Source organism: Tinamus guttatus, unplaced genomic scaffold (assembly GCF_059628265.1).
Source record: "Tinamus guttatus ecotype Peru unplaced genomic scaffold, ASM5962826v1 Tinamus_guttatus_pri_ptg000026l, whole genome shotgun sequence".
Classification (NCBI taxonomy): domain Eukaryota; kingdom Metazoa; phylum Chordata; class Aves; order Tinamiformes; family Tinamidae; genus Tinamus; species Tinamus guttatus.
Window position 1 is genome coordinate 717279 of NW_028288560.1, and position 17627 is coordinate 734905.

The 17627-nt window shown below is 51.5% G+C and overlaps 1 protein-coding gene across 1 annotated transcript in view; it reads right to left on the reverse strand.

The window, feature by feature from the left end:
• Positions 1–16669, reverse strand: part of CACNA2D2 (calcium voltage-gated channel auxiliary subunit alpha2delta 2) — a 148295-nt gene extending 131626 nt beyond the window's left edge. The window contains exon 1 of the mRNA XM_088527153.1: positions 16328–16669. Within this exon, the coding sequence (XP_088383279.1) occupies positions 16328–16452 (125 nt within the window). The 5' untranslated portion in view covers positions 16453–16669. The remainder of the gene's footprint in view (positions 1–16327) is intronic.
• Positions 16670–17627: the final 958 nt, after the last annotated feature.

A 17627-nucleotide genomic window follows, 5' to 3' on the forward strand; every position in this document is an offset into this window, starting at 1 on the left:
GAGATGAGCAAGATCACCGAAGGGAGAGGGAGGAGAGCGGTGCCCGGGGGCAGCGTGCCGAGAATCAGTGCTGGGGCGTGCTACGACCATAAGACCTCAAAAAATCTATGCACAAGGTGCCAGAGAGAAAAGGTGCAACAAAAATTGCAAGGTGCATAATTTCCATCACCCCCCTCCTCAAGTAATCACCCGCCAATGCTGTTTATATTAGGCCCGAGCGTTCAGCCAAGGCCAAGGAGCTGTGGGGCCTCGCTGCTGGTGCAGAAGGAAGCTTATTGCTTCTTTCAATGACTTGGGCAGCTCTGCTGGGGGCAAAGCTGTTTCCTAGGACAGTGGAAAGGGCTGGGAATTGCAGCATGTAGGACATAGCACGTTCAACCCAGTGCCTGCACAGCAAGGGATTCCTCCGGGACCTGCACTGTGGCCGGTGCTCCCAACGGGCACAAAATGTTCTCACAGATTTCCACTTGCAGCAACACCACCACGCCAAGGCAACAGCGGGGCCAAAGGCTCTTCTAAACCCACAGAGCTTCTTATATTACACCCCGAACATTAGCCCTCCTGCTGATGGGGCTGCCAGGCTCCAGCCCTCGGCCATCAGAACATCACAGAACATCACCCCGCTAGCTCGCCCCGGCGCGCTTACTACCCCAGCTGGAGCTTCTTCCACAGCCCCTCTCATCTCCCAACGCTGCTCTGGAGAACACAGGCCAGGAGTAAGACTTGGAGCTCAGGGAAACCAGGGAGCCCGCAGCCTGGAACCATGGAGCTCCCTTGGTCCCCCACCGCCTGCTCCAGAGCAGAGCAGCTCTCCCAGCACACAAGGAAAGTCAAGGAAATGGAGGGAAGCGGCTACGAAACACGACCACAGAGGACTCGACCGAGTTATCCAGCGCTGGGCACAGATATAACGGCAGAGCCGTTCCCAAAACCACCACTGCCTTCCCATGGAGCGAGCGGAGGCTCACTCGGGAGCAGCGGGGGGACACGAGCCAGAAGAGAAGGGACTGGCAGCCGTGTGTTACTCACCCAGGCAACGACCATGCCAGTCAACAGCATCCGAGGCTGCGGATGAAAACAAGATTTAATTGCACACGCCAAATCTTCCAAATAAGCTGTGCTGGGAAGCGCCGTCTCCAACGCAGAAAGCAGCAAAGCCACCTCTTTTCTGAATATGGGACAGCAAAGCCTTGGGGACTGCCAACGTGGTGCCTGAGGGCCACAGTGGAGCTGGGTGAGCATTTTTTCCCAGTCTTATTTTAGTTGGCACCCAAGCTTTATTCAGGTTGGCCAAAATGACTCATAAAATTACTTCTGTTTTCAAAACGTATAATTTCAAAAATACTTAAGTCATGCTTTTAAAAACATGCTTTAAACTCCCCCCCCCAAAATGAAATATTGTTTCCAATTTGCCCTGTGAATGCAGGAAGATATCAATCTTGGGCTCACACTCAGGTCCAAGGGATGTTGTAAGGACTGCACGGAGCCGGCACTTCTGCTTTCATTCTGAATTGCAGGGGAATTTGCTCTTACTGCAAAACTCGACGCACTTTAATTGTGCCAGCTTGGGTCAGATGTTACCTGGCCTCAACCTTACCGATTAGAAGCACTTACTGAAGACTCAGATAATCTCACAGAGTAGGGCTAAGTCTACCAAAAAAGCGTGTGTCTGCCCGTGCTTCTGCACAACTGATGCCAGATTTCCTAAATTAAATAAGTAATAGCAAAAGCAGCTTTTTCCCCCGCCCCCAGGATAGTCTGGCTATACAGTGACTCCTGCCAGAAGCGGAAAACATCCCTTTTTCTAACTAGCACATCCTTTGCCAGCATCCCACCATTGGCAAAAGCCTCTGCGTATACCTGACCTAAGCTCATTTCACCGTTACTATATCACTATATTAGTAGCATCCGTGCCTGGAAATGCTCCGAGCGGGCTGCATCCCGGAATTGGGAGTTTTCGTCTCTCCTTTGCCAAGAAAGGGAAAGGAAGGCGGGGGAAAGCGGGATAAAAGCCATTATTGTTCCACCTCGGTTGACCTTCTGCCTCTTGCTTCTCTCCCACGGCTGCTGCACTTAAAATTTTATGGAAGAAGGCTATAGCGAGGATGAAAAGGGTAAAGAAACCACGAGGCCGAGGTGCATGGAGATTTCACATTGCAGCAAGTCTCATACGGAGACCACAGGCAATAAGACCTGACAGTCATTGCACTGCACAGCTCGAGTGGCCTTACAGGGACAGAGGGGCAATAACTCCTCCGAACACACGGCCCCGACTGCCCTCCCGCTCTTGTGAAATGGCACGGCCGGATAAAGCAGACAGAAAACAGCTGGTGCTCATGCCCATGCACCCTTTTGGGATCCACGGGAAAGGCTCTTGCATTGGACAAGTGGATTTGTTCCCTTCCCTTGTATATTTTATAATATCCCGCGCAACACGTAACAGGGGACACGAGCCATTTTGGAAAACACGGCATCATTTATCATCGTCTCTCCAAAGAAAACTGCAAAAATGCTAATTGATTTCATAATTTGCATATTTGATTTTTGTTAAAGAGGAGATAAAATAGGCTCAGAGCCTCAAAACTCTTTGGTTGATGAGAGGCACAGGAGGACACAAATCACTGCTGCAAAAGGGCTCCCTGGCCCGTTCCCGCTCAACGGGCACCTCTGCTCGGCCACTGCTGTGGCCATGGAAAGACTCACGTAGGCATAGGGCAGGTTTCCGGCTTTGGGTGGAATTAGGAGGAAATTTCTCATTCGGCTGTGGAAAAGAGATGATGTTAGAAAAAGGAAGACCTAGGCCTCTTCTCTTGCTGCCTTGCTGGCCCGAAAAGGAAGGGAAAGACTCACGCAAGAAGAGGACCGACCCCTTGCTAAGTGGACGCAGCGCCCCGGAGCTCACTGAGCGAGCGCTTGCTGCGAGCGTCCACGCTTCACGCAGCACGTTCAGCCAAGAACCTTCCACTCTTACTCACACGCTTTGGTTCAGTGCCCAAATATTGCTGTTTAATAAGGTCATTAATTACTGTGTTGCCTAATTTTTGCTGGGCAGGAACTTCTTTTAATTGGCTGATTCCTTCAAGATGCTTAAGCCTGTGTGTGCCCATGTGCGCATGTAGGTGCTCATGATGCCCCTCTGAATATTCTTCATTTCTTACATACCTAGGCTGGAAAGTGTCACATGAGCTAATATTTACATGTCAAGCAAAAGTAAGTTACTATTTTCTTAAAATGAGACTTCCAGACAGTACCATCTTCTAAGCAAAATAGCCAAATAAGTTATTGCTTCTAGACATTACCAAGCCTCCCGCAACACCATCATTTCATGGCTCCTTTTTCACCTAAAGGATTACACAGGTATTTATAAAGGAGGAGCAGGAAAAAAAAAAAACGCTTGCTGGACTAGTCATTTCTTAATATTTGTCAAGATATTATTCACCTTTCCCACCTAACCTCCCTTATAATGATGTTTAATAATCCAACAAAGCTGTGCAAGAAGTGAGGGGAAATCAGACCGATAGTAGAAGAATTTGCGTCCCACTAACAGTTTTCTTGAGTACAGATATTCCCCTAGGTATCAACGGGAACACAGGCATCAACCAGCAACTTGTCACCAACTAGGTTTAAGGCAATAGGAAAAGATATTCTTCAAATACGGTTTCTGTTTCGGGCAACAGAAGCAGCACCCAGAAGCTGAGCCCCATCTGTGGGGAAAGAGAATAAAAATGAGATCTTCAATCAGTCATTGAAATGCCGGCTGCCAGGGGCTCCGGGAATTCTTCAGCTGGGACACTTGAACACCTAGGCCTTCCATGTGAGGCACTGGGTCCAACCTGTTCCTTAAAGCTATCACTAGAGGCGATCCCAATGCCCCTAGAGTACCTTTTTCTTTCCCAGTTTGTCCCATGTTTTGTCAGACGGTTGAAATTTCCTCTTCATATTCACCCTAAATCTCACTTCTCTCTGCACTTATTGGCTTCTCTCTGCACTTATTGCACAGGACGTGAAAACATCCAGTTTGTTCTTCTTTAGCTTAACCTCCAAGGCCTGGAGAACATTATGTTGTACCTCTCCCACTTCAAGTCCTGTCTGCTCCAAACCACCTCAGGTTTCTCCAGCTTTTCCCTCTTTGCACTGCTTTCTAAACACCCCATCATTCTTGTGACCTTCTCTGAACATTTATGACCTTCAAGACTCATGCCAAAATCTAGGACAGTTGCACCAGCAGAAGTCAAACCCTGTGTGAGGAGGAATAAGGACCATATCCCCTATTCCATTGCCTAAGTTATTAATTAAATGCTGAACAGAACTAGGTTCATCAGGGCAGTTCCCTGCAGGGCCCCCTTGAGATGTCCTCCCTGAACGACAAAGAACCAGGATAGCTGTTCTTTGGGAGCTGTATGTCCAACCAAAATATCTTGAATTCCAAACTTTACAAAAAGCTGCCTTTGAGTATTTGATATGTGAAGGAGCTGGAGGCCAAAGGATAATTCAGTGAATAATTTAAAGAATAAGAGTAGGTTGGAGGAAAATCACAATCTGCTTGTAGAGGATTTGCCGACAGAAAGAGGAGAAAGTCACTGAATGTGTTAGCTGGTGCATTTGCCCAGCAGTAGCGCAAAAGGCCCCCACGCACTCGCTATATTCTTTTGATCAAGCTCCTGCACATGCTTCTCGTTGATACAGCAATAAAAGGAACAAATGGCAAAGCAGTCCCAGGAAATATCTCCTGCAGACAGTGACGCAGGGAGGAGAGCTTTCCCCAAAAGCACTTTCAGATGTTGACTGTGAGGGTACAGAGCCCTGGCACAGGCTGCCCAGAGAGGCTGTGGAGGCTCCTTCTCTGGAGATCTTCAAGCCTGCCTGGATGCCACCCTGTGCCCTGTGCTCTGGGTGTCCCTGCTGGAGCAGGGGGTTGGACTAGATGATCTCTAGAGGTCCCTTCCAACCTCAACCATTCTGGGATTCTAGGACTCCACCAGGCAGCTCCTCCTGTCCTCAATGGCCTAGCGCTGCTCTGTAGACCATCCCTCAACACCAGCCTAGGAACAACACCAGAACCATAAAGATCCCCATGTGAAAAACCACAGGTACATTAAAAAAGGCATAAATTAAGCCCCTCTCTCCTGGAGATCCATGTCCACCACCGCCTACCACTGCAGGGATAGAGACGGCTTCTGGGAATGAGAATCCCAGAATGATTGACGTTGGAAGGGACCTCTGGAGATCATCTAGTCCAACCCCCCTGCTCCAGCAGGGCCACCAGCATCACTAGTTAGCCCACACGCTCCGATGTCTCCTTGGAGTGCAGCAAGCAAGGCTCTAGGGCTGCCACACAAGCCAAATAAGCCCAAGGCAAGGGCCACCCATTCCTAGAGCTGTATTTTGTTAAACCAGCAAACTACCATGCAAAGGAATTACCGCCTTGCTTTGGAGCCAAAGCTAACCGTAAGCTTCGCTCTGCCCGTTCTTACACGGCCATGATTTTTTGCTCTTGTTTTACATACTGAAACCAGATTTCTATCACACGCTTGCTGATGCGCATCAGGAGCGGCAGAAGCCCGTGGGGTTCTCCCATGTTTGCGCTCTTATCACATAGCATTAGACCTGCACTCCTCCTCTCAGAGCCTGTCACAAATTTGGACTTGAAACATAATGAATTAATAAAGAAGCGAATAGGTGTCAGTTTTATTAAGCACACTACCTGGATAAATTTCACCCAGTGCAGCCACTTGTCATGTTCGGCATCTCGGGAGACCCAGCCGCGGATAATTCCTGCACGCTGCTTTGCAACCCGCTATAGATAAGTTTGAAGATTAAACACCTTCCTCCTGGCTGACGCCTCCTGCGTTTTACAGATGCAGCCTGAGCGGAGGAGATGCCAGCCCCCACCGTGGAGATAGGGTTACAGAGGGTAGGTCTTAGTAAGGATTTTGCAAAGCACATGAATTATTGAAAGCCTTTATGATATAATGACAGACATATCAGGTTATTTGTTTATTCTGTGTATAATTCATGACTCCCTCAGGGGAGAGACAGAGCAGTAGGGTAGATTGTTGCATCTTCTTGTTCATTCCAGGAAATCCTCAGCACCAGACGGAGGCCTGAACTACCCGAACAGACCATAAGACTGTTCCTAACAGGATCTGCACCTTCATTTGGGGGTGGGAGACATTTCCTCACAGCCTGAAGAGCTAACAAAGTGGTCATTTGACTATATCAGAGATGGCTAGAACAAGAGAGCTTGAGTGAGTCTGGCCCAGATACAAAGCAAAGCCTCACATAGCCTTGTCCTGGTGGCTGGAGTGGAGTTTTAGGTGCTTGTATTGTAACCACCTCTCAGGACATGCTGTTCAGAAGACGTGGCAGAGATCTTATGCTATAGTGGCAAATAAAGCAGTGGCCACAGCCTCAGGCAAGAGAGAGCTTCCCAAAGGGATCTTGCTCGCCCAGGAATACCTGGCCCAAAGATGTTGTGGCTACCAGAAGAGCCATTCTAGTCAGAAACGCTGTGGAGAAACACAAGGAAGGCAAGGCTGAAAATGCAACTGGGGAACCCTTCCCGGTCACAGGACGCGGGAGGCCTCCTTTCAGCATCCAGCCCTCCAGGGCGATTCAGCTAATCAGGATTGGGCTAAGCCAGCAATGATGGATCAGATCACTAACATACAGGCTAAACGAAGGCATCTCGTGGAGGACTAAGGGCTAGCTGGGCCTGTGGTGGCTTTGTGCCTACAACTCCTCTCCGTTACCAAGCCAAAGCGCCATTAGCCCCTGCCACACAGGACCTGCTGCTACAAGAGCTTTTTCAGGGCCTCTAATACCATTATTCCTCGTCCTCTAAGCATGCAAATCCCAGGTCTGCTGGGATGTTCAGTCACGGAAGCGCACGCGATGCTTCCTCAGGGCCTTTCCCGCCGTCGCTGTCACTAGATGCCTGTCTACTTAAACCCCCCACCTTAAACAACTCCTCTGCGATTCCCCCACCTGAGAAGCTCCTGGCTCCTAAGAGACAGTGTCGTAATCATTGTTATTATAAAGCACTTAGCGCTTCTCACTCATCGCATCTCTCACCAGCCAAACACCCAGAACCCTGTTATTTCACACGCAGTCGCCTTCACTTCCCCAAGCTGCTCATTGTATTGCTCCTTTCCAGCAACGAAAGCAGAAAGGGGGTGGGGATGGAGAGCATTTTGAAAAAAAAAATAATTTACTGCGTTTTATGCCATTACCTCACTCCTTGGTAACAAACACTTAAAAGCTGCACTGGTGGCATCCAGACACATGCTGAGGTGGGATGAGGGATAGATGGAGGCTTTGCCCTGCTGTTAAGGGCACTATGGGACCGGGGAGGAGGCTGTCACCTTTCCCGTGTCACCAGCTCCTATCCCCAGCCCTGCTCCTTCCATAGGCAGAAGCAAATATGTCCAGCTCGGCCTTTGAAAAGGAAGATAAGCATGTAGGATTTGGCGGATGTATGCAGAAGGCACCACCGGATTTGCCATAGAGGCCCAAGACATTGGCCCCTTGGGATCAGCGTCCCCATGGGCAGAGCACCCAGCTTTCCTAAAGGGACTGACCTATGGGATCCAAAGAGGCTATACAGAAGCAGAACAGCATCCCCAAAGCTAGAGGTGTTTTATGAAGCAGCGGCAGGATTACAACGCCCAGGCTCCCGACGCCGAGCTGGATGCCCACACTTGGGTCAAGCAGCCAGGCAGGACGGGCGCGTATGGACCAGTGCCCCGGGGCCCTTCTTGTGGCCCTCGCGCACCACGCGCGCAGCTGAAACCAGAGATTACAAGATAATTCGCTTTTTGGCTTTTATAAATGAGCACTGACACTAAAATCAAAAACATCGGGCATCTAAAAATCCAGTGAGTATAATAACCAGGACTCTTTTTCTGTAAAAGATTTAATAAAAAAAAAAGAAAGTCTTTAATGTGGTCCTCTCAATGGGTCTTACGACATCACCAACCCCTTTCTATTTAGAATAATGACTTCTTCCACACACCAAGAGATTTGAAATTACCTGTGAAATATATTTCCCTAGGCACGGGCTCAAGAAGCATGTAAATTACCCAGCTTAATGGTCTCTAGAATTCCTCTCTCAGACACACGCACGGAGCGGGGAACGTTCAGATGATATCTCAGATAGCCTGCAAAGGGGTAAACACCCGAGCCATGGACAGGAGCTGCTGCAGTTCCCCCAGCCACTGCTCCCGCCAGCAAGCGGTTGCCTCGAGGAGGCAACGAGCACCGAATGAGTGCACCACCAGCATGAAAATGCCATTTTAAGAGGAGCATTTCTTGGGCAAGCTGCCTGGCAATAATTCACACGGCACGCGTGGCCAAAGGCATGAGGGCATTTACGCAGGAGGCACCCATTTCATTCCCAAAATCCCCGTGCTGATGCACACCAAGGATTTGGCAGCAGGTTTTCCTACTGACCTCTAGAGCACACTTTAATGGCAGGAATATCGCCCTGCAGGCCCGTTATTCCAATGGCAACAGAGGGGAAGGCATTCCTCCTGGAGCCCACATCCTCCTGGCTATATTGCATAGTATTTCATAGCACGTTTCATTGAATTTAAGGGCTTGTTAGTGGGAGAAGCACATTCCAGGACAAAGAACATGGGTTTGTCCAAAGGAACGGATGAGCAGGAATTCCATGATCCAGTATCTATTTCCTGCCTCACTGCTGACATACCTGAGTCCTGGAAGTTCTAGTTCCATCTGCAAAAATGAGCAATGGGAAAAAAAGCGCACATTAAAAAAAGGCTTAAGGAGGGAAGAGCAGAGAACAGGAGAAGATGCTCACACTGCAAAGGGGTGAGGGACAACCACGGCTTGAAGGGCTCCATTAGGACAGAATCCGTCTCAGGGAAGAAGCTTGGGCACAGACTGCCTCAAGATTGGCTCCTGGTGCTTGCCAGCACTGACAAGCTGCTCATTTAGCTTGTAGGTGATAACAAGTAGGCCAGAAGATCAACTGGGGATAAGAGAACAACGGCAAGATGGGCCCAGCACTGGAAAAGACGGGCCAAATTCCTCTGGTGTGGATTTCCTCTCAGCAAAGGCATAACTCAAGGCTTTCAGAGGCTCTTCCTGCCTTTAATCTCTGTCACAAGCATCTTGCTGACCCATATAATGACAGAAGCAGGGGCATCGCAGCAAGATTAACACAGAGGAATTTCAACAACAGAAATTCAAGCTGTCTTCCTCATTCTCAAGCATGCTACCAAAACCCCCAAAATTTCTTAACTCTGCAAAGGCATCTGTGTTGAAGATGAACTACAGCTTGCAGCCAATAACCCAAGCACTCTGCTACGCAGAAACTTTTGGGAGGTAAATACTAAAGCAGAATACTGTAGCAGTAGGAAAAAGAATGAAGAGCAGGAATGACATTGCAATGAATATTGTAGTCAAGCCAAAGGAGAAAGGCAGGTTAGATTTATATGAACGCAATACCAAATAAGTGACTTGGAACAATCCACATTTGGATCATCAAATCTCGACTCCTATGAAATGCACTTTGCCGACTCCAAAACACTTCAGCAAATTGCCATTCACCCTGTTCGGGAAAGTGGCCACTCCAGCATGGAGCAAACCTGCTCAGTTCCACCACTGATGCCACCCAGCCTCTTAACTCCCAGGCTATGAACAGGGATCCTTCACCCATGCAAGGGGCACGGGCTGTTAGATGGGGAGGTTGCCACGTGTAATATGTGCACATGCCCCAGCACCACAGGAACCTCAGGCTGTGTAAAAGCAAAACATCTCTTCCAAGGCCCACAGCAGGTTCATTTTCAGCTCCTCACCACCATCCTGATTTGCCTGTGCAAGAAAAGGGACCATTTACTATATCTTTAATCTCAGCAACTTCTTGTTTTTCTCTAGAAGAAACTTCACCTCTAAGAATGCTAATGCTACCTTACAGCATCTAATAATAACTTTGAAACAGTACAAACATAGGAATAAGTAGATTTAACTAAGAGTCAAGGATTATACAAGCTGCCATTAAAAAAACACCTCTTTTTGGACAACGAGCAAACCCACTCTTCCATCACGCAGCTGTGACTCTAGAGAACATGACAGGCTCTGGCAGCACTTCCTGACGAGAAGGCCATGCACTCAGTTACCTAAGAGTCACCAAATAAGTGACATTTATTAAGTGGCTCTTATAAAATAGAAAAGGCTGCTTTCCGTACACATAATCGCGTTCATAAACTGCATGAAGCAGCAACGCTTTCAGTGCAAGGCTCCACTTGGAAGGCTGTCAAAAGAGGAAGGAAAATGAAAAGCAAGAAGGCTCCCACACACCAGCATCGCTATGGGCAGTTCTCCATGCAGGTTCCTGGCCTCAGGATCCCATCTAACCTCCAATCTGATGACCCTGAATGTTCCAGAAGAAAGGAGGTGCAGGCAAGGCTGTCAGAACAGAGGTGTGTAAGAGGTACCGCAGGGTTTGGGAAGGTGGGAATTAAGTCATCAGCTACCTCAGCACACCCAATGGCATCAAGACGCAGCTATCAGACCCCTCGGGTACCTTCACAAGAGGTATTAGAGTTGTATCACCCTCCACAAGGAGGTTCAAGGGAGCAGGAGGGATGTTGGGGCTACAAGCTGTCACTGATGGTGCCAGGGATGTGGAAGGAGCCACATGTTGTGACACAACTTCCCCAGCATCATCCAGTGGGAGGAAGACGAAGACAGTTAGATTTTGTCTCTAAAGGGAAAACTAGATCAAAACAACTAAACTCAGCAAAAACCCCTCAGCTCTGGTGAGGCCACATCTGGAGTGCTGTGTCCCAGTACAAGAGGGATATGGAGCTACTGGAGCGAGTCCAGCAAAGGGCTCCTAACATGATGAGGAGCCTGGAGCATCTCTCGTGCGAGGAGAGGCTGAGAGCTGCTTAGCCTGAGAAGAGAAGGCTGAGGGGGATCTCAGCAGCGCGTGCCGCTATCTTCTATAGACAAAAAGCTTCTGGACTGTGATGGCGACAGAGCTGTGGCCCGGGTTGCCCAGAGAGGTTGTGGATCTCCTTCTCTGGAGATGTCCCAAAGCAGGACGTGGTCCTGCACAGGGCGCTATAGGTGACTTGGGCAGGGGTGGGACTAGGTGACCTCCAGGTCTCCCTGCCAACCTCAACTGTCCTGTGATTCTATGAGAGATAGAGAGAGAGAGAGAGAGAGAGAGAAAAGTGACATAAAAGGGAGTATTTTAGCCTTAAAATGATGGGCAAAAAGATAGAATTGATGTCAAACATTTCTGTTGCCAGGTCAAACAGCGGGCAGATACTAAATGCAGTTATTTAGAAACTAGGAGTAAAGCACAAGCAAATAACAGTTGTGCGGGATTTATGCCTTTTCTTCGGTTTGGAATAAAAATCAAATAAAAAGTAGCCACAACCACTACCATGTTTAAATATTAAAGGACAAAGGCCTTAGCTGAACCCCACATCTCCCAGCGCAGTTACCTCAGGGATGAGTTTGGCCTGGGATCTTGCAAACTCTTTGATGTTTCTCAGCTTTTAAATTTAACATAACGGTACCGACAGCGGCGAATTCCTCTGCATCGTAATAAAGCCGAGGTCAGGAAAGGGCTCGGGCCCCGGCGGTCCCGGGCGCGGAGCCGAGGAGACGCACGGGCCGCGGCGCGGGCACGGCGCGGAGCAGGAGGCTCCCTTGGGCCGATGCTCTCCGGCTCCGCGCTTGGAGCAGCGCTGGCATTGCCGGGAAGGCAAAACAGCGTCGGCAGCTTGGCTGCTGATTGACAACCATCAGGGCTTCCCGGCAAGCAAAAAAGCAGCATAAAGGGAAAGCAAGAGCCACCTGAGGACAAGAATGGGTTTTCACGCCCAAGTCGCAGGGCACGCTCAGCTGCAGCTGGGGACTCACCACACTCAAGCTCTCTCCAGCTTGCAGACCTTGAGTAATTAATTACCTGCTGGTTCCTCCACCCTTTTTCCTCTCCTGCTACTCCTGGCTGGTGCTGCAGCAGGTTCCTTTCCACACGAGCCATGGGCTTCCCGCGTCCCCGCGGAGAGCCTGGGGCACGTGAGCACATCTCCTCATGGAAGCGCTCACCTGATGTTATTTTTCTGCATGCCAAGCCCCAGAACGTGACTCTACAGCAGATGCTCAGTACCGATCTCCAGACTATAAGGCTACCTCGGGCACGAGGAGATGGTTCTTTGGCTCCTCCTGGGTCTACTGTGTTTGCAGCTGAAGGATGTTTGACCACCATTGCCCAGGATTTGCCTGGCTGTCGACACCCGAGGACGTTGCATGTTAGTTGCCTTCCTTGCCTTAAGACTGTGTCTTTCTCTCCCAGTGACCACGTTACAGCTGCCAAAAATCTAGCTGTGACATCCCCCGTATGCCAGAGACGCAAACAAGGCACAGCGTTGATCGCTCTCGCCGTGCTGCACGAGGAAAGGGAGCACCAGCCCCAAGCAAGGAGATAATGTTACAGAAAATTGAATAGATTTGAGAATTCAGGTACACGAATCTCCGATTCCCAAGGAATGAAGTGAGTGAGAGCTTTATACATCTCTTCAGAGCACAACTGGCTTGTACAAGTAACCTCTTTAAAATATTTACACACACGCGCCTTGTCCTGGCTTCTTCTTTTGAAGATGAGCATGAACCCAGACACTGGATGTGGCAGTGGCATCAACAGCAGAACGTCCCCAGCCTTGCCCCAGCACAGCAGGATCCTCGGAAACCCACAAAGCTGCCCACTGCCTTGGCGCCCCGGCACCCGTGACGAGCTGATGTGGCTAAAGCACCCGTCAACCTGGGAAACGCTCTGCGCTACGGCCCAACAATCAATGCTTTGCCTAAACACCCTCTATTTCCTATGTAATTTCCAGCCTCTAATGATATTTTTGACCAAAAGATGACAAGACAACATGGGTAGACTTGCGGCACTGCTCTCAACGGCGTGACAAAAGCTCATGCACATCTCTGAAAGACCAAATGATTGAGCCCAAAGCAAACGGTGCCAACAGCTTGTTGATACAAACCAACCCTCCAGTAACAACAGTCTGTGCAATTCCATTCCCCGTGCAATAATAAACTCAAGAATCAAGACTGGATTACAGGAGCAGCTCTTAAGCAAAGCACTACCGACACCCAAGAGAGGAGAAAATAATTTCGCTAACGAAACACATTTTGCTTTCAAGAGGCTCCTGGAAAAGTAAATATCCAAATGTTCAGATAGTGTCCTTCCTTGCTGAATATTTTGCTCAATATTTTGCCTGGTAATGACTTTTCCCTTTTATTTCATCCCACTTGAATATTTCATCAACTGGAGAAAAACCATTGTCTACATTTCACAGCTTATTGCACAAGGCCAACGTTGTGGCGTGATGATGCTCCGGCACCTGAGCCCTCCAGAGCTTTTCTGCTGCCTCTGGAGCTGAGCACCAGGATAAACTCACAGATAAAGTTTTACAGGTCCATTTAGATGCTGCGTTAGCACTTTCAGCTTCTGAGGGGCTGTAATTACAAGCACAGGCGAGAAGGGCCTTCCTCTGCAGGGAACCCCACAAATCTAATGCTCCCCAAACAGGTATTTCTTTCCGCAGCAGACACTGCCAGCACCACCAGCCTCATCTGGGGACGAGGAGCACAAGCCGAGAGGCAGCAGTTATTTTGGCAGAGATGCCTCAAGGCCACCTCTCCAGCGAGGGGCTCCCATGGGGTCTCGCTGCTCTCGGCTGCGGCCTTCGCTCCCCTCCGGACCAGAAGCCAAGTCCTTGTCCCCTCGAGCAGACGGCCCAGGGGACAAAAAGCCTGCGGGGAAGCAAGGACAGGCCCCTGCCCCGCTGCCCATCACCCAAGCAGAGGCTGCCGCGGCGCAGCCACCAGCATCCCGCTGGGTAGCATTTAAAAGAAAAATTAGCAGCCACCTGCAGGCTTATTCCCCCCTCTCCAAGACTATTAATCCCATCAGCCGCGATGTTGCGGGTCCTCCGCTACGGCCCTGCCGAACAAACAGCCTCGGCCGTCGCCGACGGCGCCTGCCCAAACGGGCCCTTCCAATGTGGGATTTGGCTCTTTAAATCTCAGCAAGAAATTCCCCTTTGGACAACCCTTGGCTCAGCGTGAGATGATTAAAGCTGCGAGGAGAGGGAGAGGATGGGGAGAGGGGCGCAAGCAGGAATCAACACGTCGCACCGCTGCTGACAACTATCATCATTGTGGCTAAATAGAGGAATAAATAACATAACGCAAAGTATTCCTTCTCATCCTCTTTTTTGCTTTTGTTTTTCCTCTCTCCTCCTTGAGCAAAACGTCCTAATCGCCGAGGCTGCCGCCTCTCGGAGCGACGCAGGTCTGGGGCTGCCTGAAAAAAAATACAAAGCGGCCTCTTTTCTGAGAGTCCTGGGGTGAAAAAATGACTCCAGCGACTCCCAGAGCAAACCGGCAAAGATAAACAAGGTTCCTAATCAAAACTCGGAATTATTCCCGCGGGATAAACAAGGACGCGTTGTCCAAAGTAGGAGAAAATTGACTCCTCCAAGGAGATTTTAGCAGCCTGTTCGTCAGCTCAGCTCCGAGCTTCGGACCGACAAACCTTCCAAAAATGTTTGGGGTTTAGCCGGTACCTTTAGGAGACAAGAAGGGCGCAGTCAGGATGCTCATAGGAGGGGAATGGTCAATAAACAGATGTTGTCCAGGTGTTGGGGCCCTTTCTATTCCTGTTAAATTACTGTGCTCGAGAGCCCCGGGGCAGCCGCACGCGTTGCCGGCATTAACCCATGCCCAGCACTTGAGCATCATCATCAAACACCCCTCACAATGCTGCTTTTTTTTTGCCCTGGGTTCAAAAAACAGGTCAGAAAAGGAATAAACAAAGCCGAACAGTGCTGTGCCGGGCCGGGCTGCGGTCTCGTGTCCCTTCTACATCTCTTCATATGCAAAGTGAGCCCCGACATCCTCTGCCGCCACAAGCACCTGCACAAAATTTATGTCCTTTCGTAGGGCTGTTGCTTTGTATTTTTAAGAAATTCCAGTGTCTTGTTGGGCTCGGGTTTGTGTTGCTCGGGATCAGGCTCGGGATCAGGCCCGCTGTGCAAGTGCCAGCGTCACGGGGAGAGCAAAATCTCTCCTAACTAACGCTCTGCAAGAAAACCTGGGTTATCTGGAATAAAGCTGCTCTGGCTAAAAACGCGGCCCCGTTAATGAGAACAACACCAAAAATTATCGGTCTGGGGGAGGAGAAGGCCAAGGCAAAATATTCTTTGGGTATAAGAGCTTCTTTAAAAACTTCCTGCAGCTGCAAAGAAAACCAGCCTGGTTTGTACAGGGGTATCTGGAAGATTTCAGGAGGAATTCGGGAATTTAGGAATAAATGGGGAGTGCCAACAGCGATGCCTTCAGCCAAGGCAGATGTTAACAGGGCAAACAGGTTAAAAACAGAGCAAACAGCCCTATTCCTCCTGCTGCCAGGGGCCAAAGAGATGCCTGTAAAAATGGGTTTGGAGATGGAAAAGCTAAAGGGATTTTCAAAAAATACTTGTTCTGCACAGAAACCCGCTGCCGTTCGCGAGCAAATCAGCGGTGACAGGAGGATGGTGACAGGGAGCAGCCCGTACCCACCGGGGCAGCGCAAAGTTAAGGGCAGTGCTGCTATTATTAACTCTGTGTCATTGAAATCTGCCCCCACCTTGAGCAAGGCGGGCGGTAAGGACACCCTGGCAGCCCCTACGCGCAAATTTTGGCATTTTTTTTTTCGTAATTCCTTTTGCAGTTTTGTGTCAACAACCCTCAGCATTTCGTAACAGAGCTGACAGCCGCCTAAACCCACCGCGACCCGGCGCGGGTTGTGGAGGCTCCGGGGCTGGCGCTGCGCGGAGCGAAAAGCGACCGCGCCAGGGAGCATCCCCCAAGGCAGACTCCAGAAAACCGTCTCCCCGGACCCCGTTTCCCAGCGCTTCCCAGCCCGCTCGCCCAGACTATTTGCGCGGCGACTTCCCGAAGGGCGCGGGGCGGCCGCGCGGGGCAGCCCGCGGGACCACCGCGCTCGGCGCATCCCCAACTCCGCGGGGCGCGGGACAAACGGCGCGGGGGGAGGACACGCGACCTGCTGCCCCCCTCCCGCGTGGGGCAACTTGGAGGCAGCGGCAACTTCGGGGCGCGCACGGAGCGGGGGCGACCGCGGGCGCCGCAGCCCCGGGGGTGGCGGCGGCGGCGGCTCCGCAGGCCCCGCGGGCGCCGCTGCCGCCCGCGCTGCGGCGCCGGGAGCGGGACCGGGAGCGGGTGGCGGTACCGGGAGCGGGGCCGGTGCCGGTACCGGGAGCGGGGCGGCACTTACGTGTGCTGCTGGGGGAAGCTGTAGCCGTGCGCGGCGGGGGCGGCGAGCAGCAGCAGCAGGGCGAGGTGGCCGCACAGGGCCGGGGCGCCGGGCGCCGCGCTGCCGGTCGGAGCCGCCATCGCCATGTTGCCATTAAAAACCGCGGCGGGGAAGGGGCGCCAGGGCCGGGCGGGCTGCAACCCCCCCCGCCGCCGCCGCCACTCGTGCGCTGAGCGCGGCGGTGCTCGGCCGCAGGGAAGGGACGGGGTGAAGGGGGGGACGGAGGGGAAGGGGGGGAGAGGAAGGCGCCGCGGCCGCTCGCCCGCTGCCGCCTCTGAGCGCCTCCGAAACTGCTACTTTCCCTCAAATAGGAGGCGAGGAGCGAGCGGGGGGAGGCAGCGAGGCGGGAGGCCCGGCCCAGCCTCCGCCCCGCCCGCCGCCCCCCGGCGCCCGCCCCGCGCATGCTCGTGTGCCCCCCCAGCCCCCCCGGACCCGGCACGGGGGGCCCGGGGCCGCAGCCCCCCGGCTGCCGCTGCCACCGCGGGCTCGGGGCCTCCCCGGGGCCCCCTCCTGGCCTAGGGCGACCTCAGCAGCGGCCGCGATTTCTCTGCGTGCCACCATTTGGGGAGGGGGGGAAGCGTTTAAACGGTGTGAAAATTCAAAATTGTAGCAAAATTCCCACGCACACCCCAAGGCCGTGGTGATTTCCGAGGCGGCTTCGCGCTAGGCTGGGCTGGGCATGCGGGGCTCGCGCTGAGGGCGATGCCATCTCCGCGCCCCCGTGCTGGAGGCCACGGCCAGCAGGAATGAGGCCTGGGCACTGTCCGTGTCCTCCCTGGGACTGCACTGGGCTCGTGCTGGGATGGGGCTGTCTCCCCAAAGTGCCCCCTTTCCTGGCTTGCAGAAGGTGTCTATTCCTGATAGATGGATTTGCCTCCATCCTCTGTTTCCAGTGGGAAAAAGACTGGAGATTAGACTTGGAAGAATCTCCAATGTTGACCCAAGGTGTTGACACATGCTTCAATAAATTATTACCAGATATTTCTCTTCTGGAACAGACGGGTTAGTACCTGTCTAAGACAAGACCTAACCCAAGATACAAGCCGGATTTCAGACTCCTCTTCCAGAAGGGTCCCCAAGACCTATAAGGCAACACTGCAAGTGCCAAACATCCCTTATAAGAAGGAATTTTCTGTATTCTGAAACTATATGCTCTGTTTTCATCCAGGTCTCAACACACCACAAGAGAAAATGTCACCTTGTAATCTTCAAGCAGGAAGGGGCCCGTGGATACCTAGTAACTATGCTCAAATGTTGCTGT